The sequence below is a fragment of the Ostrea edulis genome, chromosome 9, assembly GCF_947568905.1.
Source record: "Ostrea edulis chromosome 9, xbOstEdul1.1, whole genome shotgun sequence".
NCBI classification, from domain to species: domain Eukaryota; kingdom Metazoa; phylum Mollusca; class Bivalvia; order Ostreida; family Ostreidae; genus Ostrea; species Ostrea edulis.
In genome coordinates, this window is record NC_079172.1 from 57,350,988 (window position 1) to 57,375,497 (window position 24,510).

At 35.7% G+C, this 24,510-nt stretch overlaps 1 protein-coding gene across 3 annotated transcripts in view; it reads left to right on the forward strand.

The window, feature by feature from the left end:
• LOC125658925 (G-protein coupled receptor dmsr-1-like) overlaps nt 1-24,298 on the forward strand; it is a 188,095-nt gene extending 163,797 nt beyond the window's left edge. For all 3 annotated transcript variants that reach the window (XM_056149686.1, XM_056149685.1, XM_048890383.2), the window contains one exon: nt 21,585-24,298. In XM_056149686.1, the coding sequence (XP_056005661.1) occupies nt 21,623-22,774 (1,152 nt within the window). In that variant the 5' untranslated portion in view covers nt 21,585-21,622 and the 3' untranslated portion in view covers nt 22,775-24,298. The remainder of the gene's footprint in view (nt 1-21,584) is intronic.
• Nucleotides 24,299-24,510: the final 212 nt, after the last annotated feature.

Here is a 24,510-nt window from a genome sequence, read left to right on the forward strand (position 1 = left end):
GCTTACCCCATGGCCAATCACCCAAAGGGTGTTGGTAATAGGTAAAACTTCAGTATCATGATCCAAAAGGTATCTAGGAACACAGCATCTCCATGCGCTGAAAAAAGCCATTAAAGAATTTAAATGGAAACCATATTGCTACTTCGATGTCCAATGCGCGTGACCTTTGACCTTTTGACCCCAAAATCGATAGGGAACATCTTCATCCCATGGGTAGTCCATATGTATGATATGGTGACTGTAGGTGGAAAGGATAAGGCTTTAGAGCCCGGAAACCATATTGCTACTTCAATGTCTAGTGCGCTTGACCTTTGACCCCAAAATCGATAGGGAACATCTTCATCCCATGGGTAGTCCATATGTATGATATGGTGACTGTAGGTGGAAAGGATAACACTTTGGAGCCCGGAAACCATATTGCTACTTCGATGTCCAGTGCGCTTGACCTTTTGACCCCAAAATCGATAGGGAACATCTTCATCCCATGGGTAGTCCATATATATGATATGGTGACTGTAGGTGGAAAGGATAGCGCTTTAGAGCCCGGAAACCATATTGCTACTTCGATGTCCAGTGCGCTTGACCTTTGGACCCCAAAATCGATAGGGAACATCTTCATCCCATGGGTAGTCCATATATATGATATGGTGACGGTAGGTGGAAAGTCCGGAAACCATTGCGTCTACAGACGGACGGACGGACAGACAGACGGACAACCCGATTCCAGTATACCCCCCCCAACTTGTTGCGGGGGGGGGGGGTATAATTAATGATATCCAAAATATGGAAAGAGTGGGCTGCGTCATTAACCTTCAGTGAGTAGAGAGTACGATACAAACTAGACGGTGTCCAGGGGTCCGTGTTTGCCCAACTATCTACTTTGTATTGCTTGTAGGAGTTATGAGATTGATCACTGTTCGTTATCGTCACCTTGCATTCACTAATTATTCTACAGAATATGTTATACTTCCAACTCTTAATAAGTCTTCAGACATCTGTTGATCGATGGTATACACGGGAATTTAAAGCTGTTGAATGGTGACATATTCTACATCTAGAAAATATATAACAATTAAATATCTTTCTTCAACTTCATGTACGAGGATGTTGAATAAGTGATATGAAAGGTGAAGATAACCGACAGTGATCAATCTCATAACTCCTATAAGTATTCTTGTTGCATTTGATTCAATACGGATTTAATAATCTCGTATGATTTACATGTGTATAATGCTTACTATAATTCTTTGTGAACATATCCATTTCTAAAGTGATATATTTATTCTGATTTCTTGACTGGTACATGTACTTCATTTATGAAGGTATTCAATGGATGTACACGTTGTCTAGCTACACCTCTCATTCATTGAATAATGTCATCCACTTTCAACGATCCGACATTGTCCCTTTAAACCTTAAAGAAACGCTGATACATTGTATAATTTAATTAATGCACAATGAATCAGAAACAAAAGCACTAAAATTACAACAAGGTTTACCTTTCTTTAAACACCTTAAGCTTTATGAATTATCACTCTTTGTTCATGTAAGATTTCCACATGATTTGAAACTCGCTACTATTGATGTTGAACTGAACATAGAATACAGTGATAACTCTGAAATGAAACGTTTAAAATACGTATGCCAAAACTTAATGTAAAACAATTCCTTGTTTTATGATTGAATGGATAACACTTAATGCAAAGCGAGTGATTGTCATATATTACGTTACACAGGGCCAGCGATATTTCAATCGATTTGGACAGTAACAATCAATTCAGCATCACGGCGGTGTAGACGTTTAGATTTTTGTCATAATTTTTACGGTAAAATATGATGTAATTTTCTTCCAGTTATTGACAAATTAATGTTTCGATCGAAGATAGTGCAGTCAGTGAATTATATTTTAATATCTCATATCTACCTCCGAGACGTCATTAATTTGACAAGGAATGTCAAAGATTTTCCACTTTGTCACTAGAAACCAGTTACTATGTGAACGTGACGAATCGTCTGGGATATTGGAAAGTGTATTAATAGGGTTTGTTGAGAGAAAATATAATTCCTGAAGATGACGATATTTATAAGATTTCTGCTGGCCAATCCTTTCAGTCGTATAAGTTAATGAGATTGGAAGATTACTTTGCCACATAAAAAGGGTTTTGACTTAATCTCGTTTAGACTATATGCTCCTTATCAAACTATGCTAATATAGGTGATGAGTTGTCCTTTGTCGAAGTTTCTCAGACGATTTCATATAGTATACAATGTACAGTGTGAATATTTGTTGAATGGCGAAATATTTTTGTTGTTTCTTTGTTCCTTTTTCCAGTTCACCTTTCTTAGGCGCCGGTCAGGTGCATCATCTAAACTACTGTGATATGGATGTCGAAATCTGGGTTTCATTTTGACGTCTTAGAAAACATTACAATTTTATTGTATTTGATGTACTTTCTGCAATGTTGAAAAACATGTCGACAATATCAATAAACTTCTCAAGGTTTTTGTAGTTAAACATAGCACATGCATATGACAATATTCCATAAAGGATTTTATAATGTAAAACGAAATTAGTAATAAGGAAGCTGATCATATATGAAAAGTTTATTCGCTAAATACATGGGTTGGTTGGTTGTACATGTATATTGTTTAACGTCCAACTTGAAAAATTTTCATTCATATGGAGACGTCACCATTGCCAGTGAAGAGCTGCAAAATTTAGGCCTATGCTCGGCGATTACGGCCTTTGAGCAGGGAGTGTTCTTTATCGTGCCACAACTGCTGTGACAAGGGGCCTCGGGTTTTGCAGTCTCATCCAAAGGACCGCCCCATTTATTCACCTCTTACGACAAGCAAGGAGTACTAAGGACCTATTCTAACCCGGATCACCACGGGACGCAAAGATAGAAATGTTAAGTGTTATTTTCAAAAAACTATACTCGAAAAAACGTTCCTATGATTGCAATAAATCGGTCATTTTCCACACATCTTCTCTACTTTAATTTGTTTTCATTAAATATGATAGTAATTTGATGTTTCGAAAAAGTTCTTTTCTTCTTAATGGTCTCTCTCTATATTGTCAGCGTATTAAGAAACACATAAAATATCATACATCCAGAACAATATCATATATAGCTTCGCTGTGAGTCAATGTAGATCATGTTGCAAATTTTATTTATTTTGACTACTCTTGGAGGCGTTTTGACCCTTAATACTTGAAAAGTCTAAAGGGTACATAATTTCTCTCACTAATCCCTCCCCAATCTTCAAACGACAGAATGTCTGTATGGGTATGAAAAACAGGCGTGTGGCAAGGATTTTGATTTTCCTCTGTCTTTGAGAAAATTACAACTTCTTGAACTTTGTCAGTTTTGAGAAAATATTACATTGAGATTGCATGGTTTGTCTAACTCCTCCCAGTTTTCAAATGAGGACCTTCTTATTGTAAAGAGTGTTTGTATGGGTATTGAAGATGTGCATGCGACAAGAATTTAGATTTTCGTCGAATCTTGAGAAAATTACACGATGTTGAACTTGGTCAGTTTTGATGAAATTTTACATAGAGGGTACATAATTTGTCTGTACAACTCGACTAACAGTTTTGCAGAGTGTTTGTATGGGTATGGAAGATGTGCAAGTGGAAAAGATTTTGTTTTTCTTCAATTTGTGAGTAATTACATGTTGATGAAATAAGTCAGTTTTAAAGAAATATTAGAAAGTGAGTGCATGGTTTGTCCTTTTAACTCCACTCACAGTTTTAAAGCTGCAGCCTTTGTACACAACTTGAAGATATGCGTATGGCATGGGTTTTGATTCTCTACAATTTTCTAATATCATTTTGTGTTTGAAACATATACATGCTTAACGTTGTTAATTTTGGGGAAACATTTTTCACACTGAACTCTTGGTTTTACATGCTTTGTCCGTCTTAACAAGTGAGGACCTTCTAATCTTACAGAGTGATTGTATGGGTATTGAAGATGTGCATGTGACAGGGAATTTGATATTCTTCAACTTTTAAGAAAATATCACGTTGTTAAACTTCGTCAGTTTTGAAGACATATTACAGAGTGAATGTATGGTTTGTTCTTTTAACTTCTCTCACAATTTTTAAGCTAGGGTCTTTGTAAACAACTTGAAGATGTGCGAATTGCAAGGATTTTGATTCTCAAGATATGGATGTCTTGTAGAGGGAGGTTTAAGGAGATATTCATAATAAAAGGGAAGTATTACATTGATATATAAGTCTGACGTGTTTCATACCGATTGTTAGATAAAGAACGGTCTAACTCCGTTTATCTAATCAAGATATATGGCTCACGGCAGGTGTGACCGGTCGACAGGGGATGCTTACTCCTCCTAGGCACATGATCCTACCTCTGGTGTGTCCAGGGGTCCGTGTTTGCCCAACTATCTATTTTCTATTGCTTATAGGAGTCATGAGATTGATCACTGTTCGTTATCTTCATCTTTCATTGAGCTAACAGTGATTCCTTTAATATTACTGTTTATTCTTATCATAATTGCTAAAATTTCAGTACAAAATAGAAAAATATATGATGACAAAGGATCGCCTTGTCTACAACCACGTTGTATATTGATAGATTCAGAGACATGACCTCCTTGTATAACTGCGGATGTAATATTGTGATAAAATATTCTAATCCATTCTTTAATGGAAGGCCCAAAATTAAAATAGTGTAAAGTACTTTGAATAAAATCCCATGATATCGTGTCAAAAGCTTTCTCAAAATCTAGAAGTAATAAAATCCCAGGAATTTCTTCTTCTTCAGTAAACTGCAAAATGTCATATATCAACCGTGTATTTTCACCAATATATCTATTGCTAATGAAACCAGTTTGGTCTGTATTTATAAGTTTACTAATATGTGTTTTTAATCTATTGGCAATAGAACCTGAAGCTATTTTATATACTGTGTTTAACAATGTTATTGGACCTTTTGGAAGCAAAGTTATGATACCATGTCTCTGTGTAATAGATAAAAGTTTATTTTCATAAGCATAGTTAAGTGACCTCACTACAAAGTTTCCAATTTGTTTCCAAAATACTTTAAAAAACTCAGCTGAGAAACCATCAGAACCTTGCGATTTGTTAGATTTCATGTTTCTAAGAGTTTTAGAGACTTCTTGTGTTGTTAATTTGCCTTCTAATTCTAATGACTCTTTGTGTGTTAATTTTGGAATATCATCAAAATCTAACATCTCATCTAAATCTTCAATGTTTTTATTATTGTCAGGATTAGCATATAGATTTTGATAAAAAGACTTTGTTTCTTTCAAAATTTTATGTTGTTCTACTATCATTTTCCCATCATCAATTTCTAGTTTGGGGATTATTTTACTTGTAAAATTTCTAGATTCTAGAGAACAAAAATAATGTGTGGGTTTCTCTCCCTCTTCTAGCCATTTAACTCTACTTCTTATGTACTGCCCTTGTTATTTATGTATTCTTAAATTTTCTAAATTTTGGTTTTTGATTTCTAAATTGGCCAAATTTCCTTCAGATGCATGTTCCTCCAGGGTTTTTATTTCTTCGATTAAGGTTTTTTCCTCTGTAGATTTTTTCTTCTTCAAAAATGTTGAATATGATGTGCTTTTCCCTCTAATCTCCATCAGTAAAGTTTCCAAGAATAACTGATCATTTATTGTGAAAAAAATATCTTTATCTGGAATGTTGTCTATGGACTCAATATTGTAGATTGGTACAGCATACTGTTTCCACACTTTCTGTATAACATCATTTATACAATCCACATAACCTTTATCACCCAAAAGAGAATTATTAAATTTCCAATAGCCTCTTCCTTTCTGAAAATAATTGAAAGAAATTGACAACAATATCACCGTTAGAAATACTGAAAAAAAATATCTCAGTTGGCAGATGATACATCAATTATACTTGACGGTAGTAGAGAATCTCTCCTAGAAACTGTAAGGACACTGAACAAGTTTTCTGAACTATCAGGTTTATGTATTAACTGCTCCAAAACTCATGCAGTCTGGATAGGTACTAAGAGATTTAGTCAAGAAATACATGTAGTATATTCAACTCTAAATTTTTCTTGGGGTAATAGTAGATTTACTTTACTCGGTATTCACTTTGATGTAGATTTGCAAAATATTCCAAAAATGAATTATGAACCAAAGTTGATACAGATGAAGGCAATTATCAGCCAGTGGAGTAAAAGATATCTAACACCAATAGGAAGGATAACTGTACTTAAAACTTTGGTGCTACCTCTTTTAAATCATATTCTGATGTCTATTCCTAATCCGTCTGATGCTTTTTGTAAAGAATTAGAAAAACTCTTTTACTCCTTTGTATGGAATGGTCCTAGCCACCGCAGTAAGAAAGATATCATTACAAAAACATATGAAAATGGTGGTTTACGAATGATTAATATAAAAGCCTTTATTGCATCTTTAAAGATTTTTTGGATGAGACAATTAATCTTTACAGATAAAGGCTTTGAACTCTTCATTTCCAAGCTTGATTTGACAAAATTAACTACATGTGGAATAGATTATATACATGAGACTAAAAAAACACTCAAAAATGTCTTTTGGATAGATGTCTTTAATGCTTGGATAGACTTAGTTCAGAAAGACAGCCTTCTTATAGAAAAGGCAAAAGGTGATGTACCACTTTTTTTTTTAATCCAAACATTATGATAGGTAAAAAAACACATTTCAATAAAAAATTGTTTGAGTATAACATACAATATGTAAATGATATCATACATGAAGACGGTACTTTTTATACATATGAAAAATTTTCATACATTTATCCTTGTGTATATATTAATTTTTTAGAATTTATGGGTATAGTACAAGCAGTAAAAGCATGGATGAAAACAAAAAATAATGAACAAAATTAAAAGTTATATTTAAGGTACAAAATCCCTTGATTTTACCCAATATCTATAAATTGTCATGTTGTAAGAAATAAAACATATTTATGATATATTGAACTATAACGATACTGAACCAATCTGTAAAACAAAATGGAACACTCTATTTGGACTTGAAGAAAGTGAATGGAGAACAATTTATAAGTTACCATTTAAGTTAACAAAAAATTCAAAATTTCAATGGTTCCAATATAGACTTATAGAATTTTGGCTACAAACACTTTCCTGCATAAAATTAAGAGGAAGGATACAAAAAGCTGTACATTTTGTAAATTGGAAGAAGAAACATTGGAACACCTCTTCTGGGAATGTGTAAATGTTCAATCTTTTTTTAGATACTTTGGAAACATATGTTGAGGAAAATACAAATCTACAGTTATCTATTACAAAAAGAAACTTTTTGCTGGGTTTTCTTGATTCAAACAAATATATTCAAAACACACTTTTTCTGTGGTTAAAGTACTATTTATATACCATGAGGTGTACAGAAAAGACATTAAGTATATTAGTAGTGATATCTCATTTGAAAAAGAACTATGAAACCTTGAAATACATCTTCTATAAAAATGGTGAAAAATCAAAATTTGACACAACCTGGAATGGATGGAACGTTTTATTCAATTGAAACAACCTCTTGATATATTTATTCTCTCTCTCATAAAATTTTTTCCCCCTGTAACTTGAAGATCGATGCATATGCCACTTGTGTTGATATTACAGAATAGAAGAAAATAAAGAATTATAAAAAAAAAAATCTGTCATTGAGCTGATGTAAAAGATTTTGTATAAACTCTTGCAAAAGTATATTTTATTGATACGTTAAAAATTCAAATTATGCGAGATTCAAACCTAAGATCCACAAATTTATAGGATAACCCATCAATCGAATAAGTTACCCTGACTAGATATGAAAATTGAAAAGACCAGTTAATATATATCTGACCTTCCTTTATTCATATGTTACAAAACAAAGTATGTCACAACTTGATTTTTGCTGTTACTACCTTAAGTAAAGTTCTACAACTCCTGGGATTTTTTGCTACGTTTGCTCATCATAGGCAAAAAATAAGAACACCCTATATATCCTTCTCACAGGCGTATTACGTACTGTCTACGGTACTCCTGTTTCCATTAAGCATTCGACTATACTTAAAAGGTATTCTAAATCGATTCGACACATATTTACACATGCGATATCATTTCCAAAGTGGGGTATCTTTATTTTTTACACGTACCAACTGCAACAGGACCTATAGTTCGAAACTATCCCCTGTGATCAAAGTTACTTCAAAAGTCGTGTCGTACTAAGTTATATCGTATAGTTGTCGTATGTGTATTTTGCATAAAGTCGTATAACTGGGTTTAGCTTCAAACTTCAATTACGAGTGTCTATTTTTAAGAAGACCTATATGCATGTATGGTCACTTTAAGTGATAATATGTTCACTGCTAAAAGAACAGGTAACGTGTGTGGATAAGTTTTGCAATCGCTTTTGTTTTGAAACTCCAAAACCAATAGAGATTATGTATTTAACATACTGAATGAAATTATTATGTTAAAAATGTGCTTTACCGATTGAAAATATATAGATCCTTGTCTCTAACAATAATTCTGCATCTTGAAATCTCTTGTTTGTTTGAATGTCGGATGATAAACGAAAATTAAAAAAAACCCAACCGTTTCTCTAATAACAATGGCTGTTTTCTCTACTGCTCTTGGTACCTATGGCGCCATACTTACATCAAATCAATTTTGTGAGGAAGGTGTCTATCATTCTGACAAATATATTGAAGTTTCGATTATTTCTATGGCCAGTAGGAATCAAATATTGAAATAAAACTCTTACATCAAGTCATTTAAGTAAATACACATCTAGTTATGAGTCACAATATTTGCATGCATTAGTCCCGTAGGTGTGATATACAGATCTACACTGTATTTGTTCTTTGTTTTGTGTCAGTCACACATATTTCATCGACTTTTTCAAGTACTTTGTGGATTGATTTAAATAAGTCTTCGTTCAATTGATAGCTGTTTGTTATCCATACTTGGCAGGTGGCAGCACTGGCGCGTTTAGCTATTATGATCCAGCGTCCGTGCCATATCTAGTAATATGAAGTAGAACACTAAAATCAGAAGTAGTTCTTTCTGTTAATTTGCTGATGATTAACACACCTAGATTACATCCCGTTGTTTTATTGAACTATTAACATATGGCAGCAGATTGACCCAGCAAGCGAAACAAGTAAGCAGCTTTCGCCCACTCGTTTCAGAAAGTAGTTTAAAGCAATAAATGGCAAGAAATCGTAACAAAATTAGACCTTTCCTTTGTTTTGTGCGCAATACATGTACCACCGTGGCCAAAAGTAATTTGAATAAAACCACTCCTACGCAGGATACAATCGTGCTTTTAACGCAGAATACAACCAACTCTTACGGCAATTTACTATGGAGAGTGTAAATATCCGTGAGGAGTTAGAAAGTGGACCATATTTTTTTTTATACAAATAACTCTGTAACAGAATTATATAGCCTATCAGGTGACGCAATGAATTCTGGTTTGAATGATTTATAGCATTCGGTCAGATCCCCCTAACACTTACTCAAACACTTCAACACAGAAAATTTCGTGTTAATGGTCTCAGTCGTTCGTTTTCTTCAATTTTATGCCCCCTTTCAAAGAAGAGGGGCATAATGGTTTGCACTTATCAGTCGGTAGATCAAATGTTGTCCGCTCAATAACTTGAGAACCATTCACTTGATGATAATGATAATTCATATGTTGGTTGGTTATGAGTAGCAGAGGACCCCTATTGTTTTTCAGGTCAAACTACTCTGGACATAGGAAAACATTGTCCACTCAATATCTTGAGAACCGTTTGCTTGACAGACATCAAACTTGGTACACTGGTACATCCCAAGGATTAGGTGGCCCCTATTGATTTTCAGGTCAAAAGGGCAAGGGTAAAACTGGACATAGGAACATACTGTCCACTCAATATTTTGAGAACCCTTTGCGTGACAGACATCAAACTTGGAACACTGGCACATCTTCAGGAAAAGATTACCCCTATTGCTTTTGAGGCCACATGGTCAAGGATGAAACTGGACAAAGGAATATACTGTCCGCTCAATATCTTGAGAACCCTTTGCTTGACAGACATCAGAGTTGGTGCACTGGTACATCTTCAGGAGAAGATGACCCCTATTGATTTTGAGGTCACATGGTCAAACTAGACATAGTAATATATTGTATCCTATATTTTAAGAATTATTTGCTTGATTGACACCAAACCTGGTACACCGGTACAGCATAAGGAGTTGATGACTCCTATTGAAAACACTTTTGAGTAAAAAACGTACACAATCGTAACTAACCCCTAACTATTCGTAACAGCATGTTATCAACACGTTAACATGTAAAAGCTAAGCTAAATCGTTTTCCGTAATATACTCGTAACAATCCCTAAAAAGCTGGTAAAATGTCGTAAATTGCTCGTACATGTATTTATCTGTGTTCCCTCGGAACAAATCGTAAATGTTTGCCGTAAATACTCTTATAATGTTTTTAAATATTAAATTCTCTTTAAAGTGTCTAAATCGAAACAATCCGTGTACTTTTACGGATTTGTGGAATACGTAAGGATCCGTAAGAAAAATCCGTGAATGTGAAGGTACCACGAGGTATTTGTTATGCTCCATCACTAACATTTCATGAAAAAAATATAAGATATGTACTCACCATCTTGTGTTCGGGATTCGGCCACAAGGCGACACTTCAGCAATCTATCATTTGAAACAAATTGAAAAGGCACAGGGACAGTTTTGTATCTCTGATCCGTTTTTGTTCACCCAAATAGTCTGTTTCAGAAATAATATCTAGGAAACGCATGAAAGTATTTTCTATCATGCCCGAAGAATAGTTTTATTAAGTTCTTAATTGAAATCCATTTGAAAAGACATGGCAGACACACTTGAAACATAGATGAAGATATCCTGAATGTGTACATAAAACGTAATAATACTTGAAAACTACTCACTGTGCACCCTCACCTGACTGTTAAATACAGATAAACACCCCTTGAGGGCACTAATTATCAAATCCAGCTAATACAAAATTGCATTAATCAAGATAGATGCTGATGATTTTGATTAAAGGATGAAAAATACGAATGGGTTATAATAAATTAGATGGAGACCACAAAGGTTTTTCGTGTGAAACATGTAGTAAGGATGTTGATAAACTTTTCTCTCTCCACTCGATTTGGTCCCTCGAAGCGCTCGGCACCAAATCTCTTGGTACTAAAGAAAAGTTTACCAACATATACAGAGATTTTGGCTGTTTCTTTGACTTAGGCACAGAAAACTATCTGGAACGGTTTTCTTCATGGAGATCAATTCTTAACTTTTTCGGGTGTAGAATGCATTATATGTATATGCAAAATACGTAGTTTGTCTGGATTGATTGGTGGATTAAATATTATTTAGCGTCCCTCTCGAGAATCTTTCACTCATATGGAGACGTCACAATTGCCGGTGAAGGGCTGCAAAATTGAGTCTATGCTCGGCGCTTACGGCTTTTGAGCAGGGAGGGATCTTTATCGTGCCATACCTGTTGTGAAACGGGACCTCGGTTTTTACGGTCTCATCCGAAGGATCGCCCCCATTAGGGCGCCTCTTACGACAAGCAAGGAATACTGAGGACCTATTCTAACCCGGATCCCCACAGGACTAGTTGCTTGAGCGTGTAACCTGTGGTAAATATTTCAATGATTTATTAATTCTCAATCGTATATAATAAAACCTGAAATTAAACTACAACAAAGACAAGATTTTACACATAGAATACCACACAATGTAACATAGCCAATTAAACTAAACACACTAAATAGATTCTTACCGGGATAGAAATTCTGAAGATATCACATAAATTGCTGAATGTAATTACTTTAGGCTCTGTCCTATTCAAGGGACTGAAAGAGAATGTCCAATCGGTAAGAAACTGGAGGGAATGTGACGTGGGTTAGAACCAGTCATGCATATAATGGTCAGTCTGTCTATGTCCATGGGTATGCAGAAAGATGCAAGAGGACATTTCATGTAATGTTTACGCTTGTAACCAGAGTTAGTTGTAGAAATTCTACACTTCAATCATTAAACGATTGTGATTTCAGACACGGTACTGACTTCTTTATAGCAGTTTTCAGCGGAGAAGTTTGGAGATTATTTGTAGTAACTATTTGTAGTTCCTAGACGCTGCCTCCTCTGACTGTCTAAGATTTTCGCGTTGGCGGGAATGTCTTACTGATTTAACTGACGTCTATAACTTGATACACTTCGAATTTAACCTTAGTGAATATTGAAATTATGTTTTACATACATATACGAGGGCTGCTCGATATGTAATGCGTCTTGTACCACAGTGCGATAACGCTTTGCACGATTTCGTGGATGATGATACTCTTGAATAGCTCTATTCAATACCTTTCCAACGGTATAAACACGATCTTTCAGCTTCACAAAGTTTTAAACTTATAGTCATTTCAATAGAGCCAGTCGTTGATAACTGTTGTAAAAATGGTTGGGAAATGGGTTGAGAATATTGATGAAATTAGAGCTTATATAAAAGATCGCACAAAACTCGGTCATTCGATAATGCAGATTTTAACTGAATTGGGGGAAGTTTATGGGTCTGATAGAAATTTCTGACTGGCAGAGTCCGTCAATGATGCAGCAAAATCTGGCCAACCTGTCGTGTGATTGTAACAGGTTAGGCAAATGTCTCAAAAGTCAGATTGGTTGATTGATTGAATATTGTTTAACGTCCCTCTCGAAAATATTTCACTCATATGGAGACGTAACCACTGCCGGTGAAGGTCTGCAAAATTTAGGCTTATCCTCTGCGCTTACGGCTTTTGAGCAGGGAGGAATCTTTATCGTGCCACACCTGTTGTGACACGGGACCTCGGTTTTTGCGGTCTCATCCGAAGGACCGCCCCATTTAGTCGCCTCTTACGACAAGCAAGGGGTACTAAGGACCTATTCTAACCCGGATCCCCACGGGATTAGCCAGGGAAATAATTGAATGTGATGGCAGATACACGATTCGTGATATTACCAAAGGTGTTGGCATATCGCTATGGCGGGTGCATTTCATTTTGAAGCGTAATTTGAAATTACGAAAGATTTCTGGCAGATGGATACCACATATATTGACAGATGACCAAAAATGGGTACGAGTACAAACCGTTTAGCGGTTGCTCAATTGTTTCCCAAACTCAATCAAAGACAATTTGCAAATATTGTTACTGGTGACGAAACATGGGTTCACTATTTCGAACCAGTAAGAAAAATCATAAACAAAATACTAGTATGGGTAACTAAACACGGTAGAAGGCCTGTAGTTGCCAAAAGAACCATAAGCACAAAGAAGGTTCTTAATTGCATATTCTTCTCATGTGATGGTATAGCCGTACAATTTCCGGTGCCGAAGGGCAAAAGTGTTACAGGTCGGTATTACCGAGACGTTATACTAAAAACGCTCAAGAAATATTATCATAAACGACGCCCTGTGTCAGGATTTAGGCATGTTCGTCTACTTCATGTTAATGCTCCATCACATACATTTGAGCTTGTGAAGCAATTTTTGAGATCGGAGAAGGTCACCGTCTTGCCACACCCACCATACTCTCCAGATCTAGCCCCATGTGACTTTTTCCTTTTTCCAAAACTTAAAAAGTTCTTGTCTGGTCGTCCTCAGAGGTCTACCTAAATCAGCGTACCGTGACGCATTTCAGAAATGGATTCAGAGATTGAAATTATGTATTTCAAAGCGCGGAGATGAAGGGATGTAATGTTCATTTCACTATGTGAGTCGAATGCTTTTGAGATATCGTACAATACACATTACATATCGAACAACCCTCGTACTATGCTCGCAGGGATTTCCCAAAGATAGATTTGTGGCAATAATACAACGAGCTTGGCCCCTGTGGTTTACATGCAATTGAAAATGGTGACATAGAATATATATCTTGTAGTAAACAATGAAGTTCAAATTACAAAAACTTAACGTAAACGCTAGATGACATCACATAAGACATTAAAATCATGCATCGTTGCAAATTGTCAATGTAAGGTGAAGATAACGAACAGTGATCAATCTCATAACTCCTATAAGCAATACAAAATAAAGACTTGGGCAAACACGGAGCAAAAGTTTTGTGCTAAGAATATATTAGGAATGGTTGTATCTAACGTTATAATTTCATAGAATGGTTGTATCCAGGGTTATATTTTAATTATCATTAATAATCGTCTTAATTGCAAAGTTTTCTTCCTGACGTTTATGGTATACATTTGTAATGCTACATGTATTGTCTTTTCACTGAATTGAATTTTAAATGTGTTTTTTGTTGTTGCTGTTTTCTAATTAAAATTGGGGGAAAAAAACAACGAACGAATTAGAGTAATTTACACGAAATTTTCTAACTGTGTTGACGTGTTTGAGCAAGTGGTAGGGGAGTTCTGACCGAATGCTATATATCATTCAAACCAGAGTTCATTGCGTCAACTGATAGGCTATATAATTCTTAAGAATTATCTGTATAAAGAAAAATATGGGCAACTTTTTAACCCTCTTCACGGACATATACACTCTCTGTAGTAAATTGCCGTTAGCTTTGGTTTTATTCTGCCTTAAAAGCATGATTGTATCCTGTGAAGGAATGGTTGTATCCTGTGAAGGAATGGTTGTATCCTGTGTAGGAATGGTTGTATCCTGTGAAGGAATGGTTGTATCCTGTGAAAGAATGGTTGTATCCTGTGAAGGAATGGTTATATCCTGTGTAGGAATGGTTGTATCCTGTGAAGGAATGATTGTATCCTGTGAAGAAATGGTTGTATCCTGTGAAGGAATTGTTGTATCCTGTGAAGGAATGGTTGTATCCAAATGACGTTTGGCCACGGTGTGTACGTTCCGTCGTTTGTTGATTATAACTTTAAAAACCCGATATTGCCATCAATTTCCTCTTAAAACAGAGTAAAAGCTTCACAAATCTTTCTAATTCAACAGTAGAATTAAGATTGTTCTGTCCGTGACGTTTGGAAATAAAGGGGTTCATGTTTTTTGGACATGCTCACAAAAAAGAAAACTTCGTGACATTGATAAAGGTTCCAATTTGAATACAGCTGATAGATCATATGTAGGGTTAATTCCGGGAAGTCTTTAGTAATGCTTACAAAAGCATGTGTACATTGGGAATTTTCATAGTAAAAAATGATAGAATTGAAAATTAAAATGTATCTTAGTCGATGTCATACTTGAAAAGTGACAGAATGATAGTGATTTTCATGAAGGCCCTTCAACACAGATAAAACGAATAACTCCCAACACAGATAAAACGAATAACTCCCAACACAGATAAAACGAATAACTCCCCTTCAGTTCGAGACAAAGAACCAAGAAAAATGATAAACATCTTTTTTATCGTATATTCAGATAAAGATTGTTCTCTGTGGCACATATTTCGTTTCATGTGTTTGACAAACATGTGTACAGTGTACCCACAATTCAACACAAACTAACAAGCTCGGAAAGTACAACCACATATAACCATCAATGCTTATTCCAAATCAAAGTATACTGAATATGTAATGTGTTGAGGATAAATGTAGGTAAGAGACAACCAATATTTAAAGACAATCGATTTCAATGAAAGTATTCTAATTAGTACATTGAAAACACATTTTTTAGATGTTAAAATACAAGTTCTCTTGTATCTGTCCCTGTGTTTCATGAGAGAGAGAGTATTGATTGATATGGTCAATGAACCTTTAACCACTCCTGCTTGAAACTTGAGAAACTGATCATTTTGGAGTTTTATTCTGTTGAACTGATGAGAGGAGACTCTGAATTTATTGCAGGTTGATACCTCTTAGGTAACCCTTAGACCGCGTCAGATGACGGTAATCTGGCTACAGTCGGATATTTTCCTACTAAACACGGCAAAGAATTGATTCCCTGTATTGCTTCCACTTAATGAATTAATTTATAAAACATCGGGAAGGGTTATCAAACTCATTAAGTGTCACTGAATTGCAATGCCTCCGTTCTGTTCGTTATTTATTCATCTCATACAATAAGGAGGTACGTCGATGTAGAATAGACATGGTTTATATCAGGAGCCTTATTTTCCTCGGATATTGGTACATTTAAACTCTTAAAGAAAGTAGGTTACAAAAGGTTTTCGTGGTGATGGTGCATATTGATTTGATCTTGAAAATTCAATTTGGACGATTCATCGAATACATTAATTTGGTACATCTGTCGTATTCTGGTGATTTGGTAAATTACAGGAAGATAGCGATGTTGTAATATACTTTTAGGGCTTCTACCATCATGAATGCTGATAATTATAAAGCATATTTTTAGGAACTTTTTCTATGAACACAAGCTGAAATCAAATTGATCAACAATCTTGATATAAAATCTAACAAATCAATTAAAACTCGCTCTTTTGTAAATATACATAAATTGAGGTGACATTTTCGCCATTACATATATGTAATATACTTTACAGAAAACTATCTACAGTGAATGTCAAACACCATGAACATCCATAGTGTTAAAAATGCACATTTATTTTAAAGCGAAATTGCATGTCCGGTGTCGTATAATTTACGTACCGGCTGCGTTCCGGCCGGAACGTTAAAATCATAATTTGGGTTCCGGGTTTCACTGTGATTTTTGTTCCGGCCAAGGTTTCAATCTGTGAATTATAGAGGCTGTATTTAAGATACTTCTTGCTATATACACAGTTCTAAAGGTATTGCACCTAGTGTTTTTTCTGTGGACTGGTATCTACTAAATATTCTACACAGTTCTAAAGGACTAGCTTCTGGTGTTTTGATGACAGTTTCCTGTGGTACGTGACATCACCTAGGGACCTAGATCTATCCCAGTTTCACACCATTCATACAATTTCTCGCAAGATTTTTCAGTATCCTCTCGGAAGTCGTCAACAGAGTTGTTAATACATCCGACAGAATTTTTCATAGAGGAAATTTTATTTCCTACCGGAGGCAAACTTAATATAGGAATATTAATAAATTCCATAAGAGATACTATTATAAAAATTGTTGAAATCCTACATAAATTTTAATTCTAATTTCGTTATAGATATTAATTCATTAGTCCCGTACCGACGAAGTCGAAGGGGACTTTGGGTTTGCGCTCTGTCCGTCTGTCTGTTCGTCAGTCCTGCAAATCAGTTTCCCGGACTGTTTTATGTGCTTGAAGATATTCGTTTGATATTTGGTACATTCCTTTGCCATAACAAGTAATAGATTAAAATCGAATTTCGTCTCGGTCCGTTGATTTTTCATAGAAGTTACGGCCCTTGGACTTGAAAAATAGCATGAATTATCAGTTTTCCAGACTTTTGTTGACATGTTTGCAGATATTCATTTGATATTTGGTACATTGCTTTGCCATAACAAGTTACAGATCAAGTTCGAAATCCGCTGCGGTGGTCTAGAGGTTAGAGCGCTCTCCCCTCATGCGGAAGGTCGAGGTTCGAATCCCGGCCGCTACAGACCTTAGTCGTTAAATCAGGTAATGACAGTTCCATCGCCAAACGCTCGACATCAGGTGTGAATGTCACGGGTCCTAAAAACGGATGCCCCTAGTCACAGTAGGTGTGGCACGCTAAAAAAAAACCTCACTACTCAATGGCCATAAGCGCCGAGCAAAGGCCTAAATTTGAAGCCCTTCACCGGTCTTGGTGACGTCTCCATATGAGAGAAAAATTCTGGATAGAAACGTTTAACAAGATACAATCAATCAGTTTTCACTAAGTTATGGCCCTTCAACTTAAAAACAAAACATGATTGATCAGTTTTCTGTACGTTGTTGTTGTGCTTGCGGATATTCATTTGGTACATTGATTTACCATAACAAATTACAGATCAAGTTAGAATTTCGTCTCGGTCCATTGATTTTGCACTAAGTTATAGCCCTTGGACTTAGAAAAATACATGAATTTTGTCATTTTTCCTAACCTTTTTGTTGTGTTAACAGACATTCATTTGATATTCAGTACATCATGATGATTGCTTTGCCATAACAAATTACACATCAATTTTGAAGTTTTCCTGGTCTAGTCTTTGTACCTGTTGATTTTCAACCATTCCTATCCTGGTTCCCCAATCTTCCCCTTTACCATAACCTTAGTCTCATAATGAACTTATCTGGGTTCTCTCTTCCACCAATAAATACTGGGCGCCACCAGATAACTGAAAAATTGTTGAGTGTGGCGGAAAACAGCCATCAATCAATCATAATGAACTTTGAATATTGTTGCGGTCCAATAATTTTTGCCTCCGGTAGGGGACTATGTATTGCTATGCAATACTTTCAAAATGCTTGTTATTTTTGTGGGAACTTAATTGCTGTTCAATGGAATTCTTGACGTATTTGCTGAAGTGCTGCCATAGCTTTGAAAAATGTGTAAACAATTCAAAACTGCATGGAACTTCATTCTTAAATGAGATTTCCGGTTTGTCAGTTGAAGTACCTGCAGAATGAAAGTACCTTTTCCTGTTTCGTGAATGGCCGCTGCAACATCGAAGTAAATAAAAATCTTGATTATAATTTCATTTACTACATGTATGACTATACCCCGACTGTTGATATATTGGCGCATTGAGAAAATACCTTGTGTTTCAGCACGTTTTTGAAAATTTTATGTGAACCATTGCGATAAGTATATGCGTGGTCATATATAAGCGATGTATACGATTGGCACATAAAAGCGCTAAAATATGATGAGCGCTAAATTTACAGTATTGCGCTATTGTATATTCAAATTACAGAAATTGCATATTTTTTAATTGACGCTGGTATTTTAATGTTGACTTTGTTGTATACAATAACATGAATTAGAAATAATACATATGTAGTTATACAGTTATTGACTTGTGATGAGGACCGCTGGAGACTGTATGGTGTAGGTATTCAGTTATTGACTTTTGATGAGGACCGCTGGAGTCTGTATGATGTAGGTATTCAGTTATTGACTTTTGATGAGGACCGCTGGAGTCTGTATGATGCAAGTATTCAGTTATTGACTTGTGATGAGAACCGCTGGAGTCTGTATAATGTAGTTATACAGTTATTGACTTGTGATGAGGACCGCTGGAGACTGTATTATGCAAGTATTCAGTTATTGACTTGTGATGAGAACCGCTGGAGTCTGTATGATGTAGGTATTCAGTTATTGACTTTTGATGAGGACCACTGGAGTCTGTATGATGCAAGTATACAGTTATTGACTTGTGATGAGGACCGCTGGAGTCTATATGATGTAAGTATACAGTTATTGACTTTTGATGAGGACCACTGGAGTCTCTATGATATAGGTATTCAGTTATTCACTTTTGATGAGGACCGCTGTAGTCTGTATGATTTAGATATACAGTTATTCACTTTTGATGAGGACCGCTGTATTCTGTATGATGTAGATATTCAGTTATTGACTTTTGATGAGGACCACTGTAATCTGTATGGTTTAGGTATACAGTTATTCACTTTTGATGAGGACCGCTGTAGTCTGTATGGTTTAGGTATACAGTTATTGACTTTTGATGAGGACCACTGTAATCTGTATGGTTTAGGTATAGTTATTGACTTTTTATGAGGACCGCTGTAGTCTGTATGATGTAGTGATACAGTTATTGACTTTTGATGAGGACTGATGTAGTCTGTATGGTTTAGGTATAGTTATTGACTTTTGATGAGGACCGCTGTAGTCTGTATGATGTAGTGATACAGTTATTGACTTTTGATGAGGACTGATGTAGTCTGTATGGTTTAGGTATAGTTATTGACTTTTGATGAGGACCGCTGTAGTCTGTATGCACCCGGTAAGGTGGAATTTATAGACAATACTTTCATTTGAATAAAACTCAGAATGTTTACCCCTCTCCTAAAGTATTTGATATATTTTACATATGCAATGTATGTAATTAATCAATAGAACAGAATTTTCATGTATTCTCCATATGTAATACTTCCAATTTACTTTAAAAAAAATTTCATGTCCAAATGAATGCTGCTTTTTTTTTTTTTGAGTCAACGTTACACTGTATAATTATATTTTCCCAAGCAGTTCCTTTTCCTTCTCTTTATATCGACCTTTTATTTATTCATTCATTTTTTACCCACTCATCTGCTATATTGTAAAAAAAATCTTGATTAAAATCAGATCCTTTGATCCGCTCGAGTAGATCTCTACACAAGGATCTGAAGTGACCCGATAGAGGGTCACGTCCGCGTGACCTTTAATTAAACCAATGAAATACAGGCTGTCAAATCTCTGCCAGCGATCCCTTGTGACAACGTACATACCTTTAAGATGAATGTGTCCATGATCGGAGGCTGCTCACCTGTCAAAACATGCAATGTATACAATATCTGCATTCACTGCGAGTTTTGTTTTATTCAGACTGTTAAAAATCTCGATGGAGAGGAAACAATAAGAAAAATTCTTGGATAGACAATTAAGATTTACCGACGAAAGAAAACAGTTGATTAGCAGCGCTCTAAACTTGGACATCTTTGAAAATACCGATACAGGTGTGTGCCAGAAATGGTACAAAAAATTTAAGAATCATTAGAACTAAAAGACAAGGTAAAAAAGTGCTTTCTTCTTTGGTATCAATAATTGGTCAGGAAGAGGTATCCAAACACCACTTCATCATCCATTTTGACAACTAGATGTAAAACTTATACGGTACCAATTTTGATGCACCAGGTGCGCATTTCGACAAATAATGTCTCTTCAGTGATGCTTAATCGAAATGTTTGAAATTCGAAATTACAATGAAGTTTTAGAGCTATTCTAGGGGAAAACAGTGTGCCAAAAAAAGTGGAGTCAAATTCGTCTAAGGATAAGAGGTATGCGTGAGGGAGATTCTAATTGTACCCATCGCTATTCATACATGAATCTTAATTGACATTTACTAAATTTGGTTGTATTTTATATCGAACGTTTTGTTGTTTGAATTGGGCATTATTGCGAAAGTTTTAAAAATCCTTATGCGAGCACATACATGAAGTTTTATACTTTGGAATAAACTTCGTGCGAGAGAGATTACTGTGACTTGGGGACGTCATTATCAGTATGGTGCAATCTGATTGACTAATAGTTCTCATTGATATTCCATACGAAAGGTCATGCGGACATAATTCTCTATAGGGTTACTTCAGATCATTGTGTAACGATCTACGCGAGCGGATCAAAGAATCTGATTTTAATCAGATTGATTGTAAAACTAAATAAAACAGAGTCGAATACTCTTTGACACGCGTTTACTACTGTGATTGGTCATTGAAATGAGATTGTGTCAGGCTGGTTAATAGTGAAGATCTTAAAACGCGTTTATGTTGAAGTGAACTCAATATGATTTCCATATACACCTCAGAAAAGAAAGTCTTAAGTTGACCAATGAAAGAGAGAATCACAATTCACGATTCAATGAGAAAAGCTAGTTATTCTTTAAAAACACTATAAAGTAACAATGACACAAGTCAACTGCATTGATGATAGAGAGAATATGAATATAACAGCTATTTTTTTTGTCACTTTTCAGGAAGGTGTCTTAAATTTCAAGTTCTACAACTTTACAGTATGGCATATTACAACATTGAACCCAATATTCAAAATGCCTCCCAATACGTAACCAACACTAGTAATGATGACTACCAGTCGTTAACGGAATTCTACAAGCGGTATGCGGAATATCATGGATATATTAGCGTATTTGTGTGCACTTTCGGAATTATTTCAAACTTGGCAAATATCGTTGTACTCACGAGAAAGAACATGGTCACGTCCGTTAACATGATATTGACATGGCTAGCCGTGGCGGACACACTAAAAATGCTGGATTATCTCCCATTTGTGACAAAATTCTACATTCTTAAAGACCCTGATCTACAATATTTTCAGACTAGAAGCTACAGTGCTATAATTTTCTTATTATTCCATGCTAGTTTTAGCATTGTGTGTCATACGGTCGCGGTTTGGCTAACTACTGCGTTGGCTATATTCAGATTCCTGTTTATTTGGTTCCCTACGTATGGAAACGTTTGGTGCTCTCCTTTTAGAGCTAAAATTGTAATTTGTAGCGTGTATATCTCCATCATGGTACTTAGCATACCTAATTATGCAATTAACAGTTACAGTCATCAAGTTGACAATGAAACAGATCTGTATATGTCTGCCAAATCGGAATCGTTGAAAGATAAGTGGTTTGACGATGCCAACCAGTATATTCATTCGATACTGTTCAAACTCGTGCCATGCTTTATGCTGACGATACTCACTCTTTTGTTAATATATGCCATGCACAAGGCGTACAAGAAGCGACAAGAACTGAAAAGTGTCGGTAGAAAGGAAGACGCTGATCGCCACCACGAACACAATCGTACCACAGGCATGCTCTTGGCAGTGGTGGTGATGTTTTTACTAACTGAACTTCCGCAAGGGATTCTTACTTTAATTGTTAGCTCTGAGCCGGAATGGGAGGCGAAGGTTTACAACAAACTCGGAGATGTCCTTGATATTGTCGCACTGTGCAATAATGCTGTGAATTTTGTCCTGTACTGTAGCATGAGTAAGCAATTCAGAGATACTTTTGTCCGAATTTTCTGTCAGTGTTGTCCAGCAGATGGAGTGGGTTTTCTTAAAGTTAAACTAAACACTACGGCGAATGGAAACAAAAATTACATGGCAACATTGAACAATGGACAGAGTAACGCTAACGCTTCGTATGTCTAGAATTAGGGCAAATATTAACAATAACTAAATCTTGTGTCCCTTTACATGGCCAAGACAAGCAATTCGTATTTTTATCTGAAGCAGTAGTAGTTTTTAGCTAATTGGAGCTCAGGGCTCAAAGTGAGCTTTCTTGATTGACTTATCTTCCAAACTTTCCACAGCACAGCCTTGGGTAAAAGGGTTCAGGTTTGCTCAAATGAAGGGCCAAAGGACCTTCCTTTTCAACGGAGATAATTAAAAACAACTGAAATATGATGGTGTGTTAAATATATAATTTTAAAAAAACTAATGACCCATGAAATTGAATTTGGTATAAAAGCTTTTCTGCATAAAGAAGCTGTTGGTTTCGTCAAACCATGGACCCCCGGGTCATAGAAATATACAGGAAATTTTCAAGAACCATCTGGGTGCCATTTGTCAAATAGACATGCAAACATCTTCAATAGGGGCACACTGCATCCGCCACACAGCCAGAGTGGGGCCACACTTTCACTTTTACCTTGGAATATACATGTATTATAGTCAAAAATCAATGAAAATCAACTTTTCAAGAACATAAAGATATGATTTCTTTAAACTCATCCAGGACCCGGGGGGACCCAAAAAGGTGTTTAAATATGAAAAGAAATAGCAAAATTATTTGACAATCGGACACTGTTAATTAGGTATGGCGTATATTGAAATTTGTTCACATCATCTTTTGGTATAGGGTTTCAATATCTACAGAGGAATATACTCTGTAATGAAAATTTTTTAATTCAATTTCCCCCGAGATCCACATTGTATCAAATTATTATGCAACCTCCTTCATGTAGTGTCGGTTCAAGTCTTTTCACACCGTGACCTCTGGGATCTTAATGGGACAACAGTAGGAATTCACACACGCGCGCACACACAGACACACGATTGCCAAATGTTCGGGACGATCTGTCCCTTCCTCGCACGAAACCAACAGTTTTACATGTACATCAGTATGATATGTACCAAATAAGCTAGCTTAGTAAGTATATACATGTACACTGCAAATTACATGTTTATTGTTTTGTCTTGCTAATCAGTGGATTTACTAGAGAACGAATTAGGACAAGTCCTATTCGTCCACTGGGCTGATCCACTAAGGTGTTCTTCTCATGAATGAATCACAGGAATATAATATGACAAATTGATATGCATACATGTAGTAGATTTGGAATACAGACCTCACTATATCGCTGCTCAAATTGGGGGAGGGGGTACAACTGTTATGGGGAACCATATGGTTTGTGGGTTTCCTGTCTGAAATAATGATAGCATGGCAAAACAAGAATCTGTGGAGGTTTTATATTGTTCGTGGTACTCTCAAGTTCATGAAGAGTTTAGAATAAAACATGTGTAGAGTAGAAGTGTAAAATCACCTACACAGTACAGTGTTTTCATTTATGTCTTATGAATATGAATACGTACATGTACATCTCTTAAGCGTTTAGTCTTAATTGTTTGTTCTATGCCACATATTGATGATTATTAAATTATGTGTGATGGAGATACACGAGTTTGTACATCTATATGTAACGGGAAGGCATCGTGTATACGACACCAAAAATGTAAAGCAAATCCTGATCCACACGGCATGCACCAAAAACGTCACAGGAAGCCTGTGTGTATACTGGGACTAACACAAATCTAGCTTATCCCAAAGCACAAGTTATATTGTCATAAAAAGAACTCGCTGTCAATAGTACTTGGGATCAGAAGGA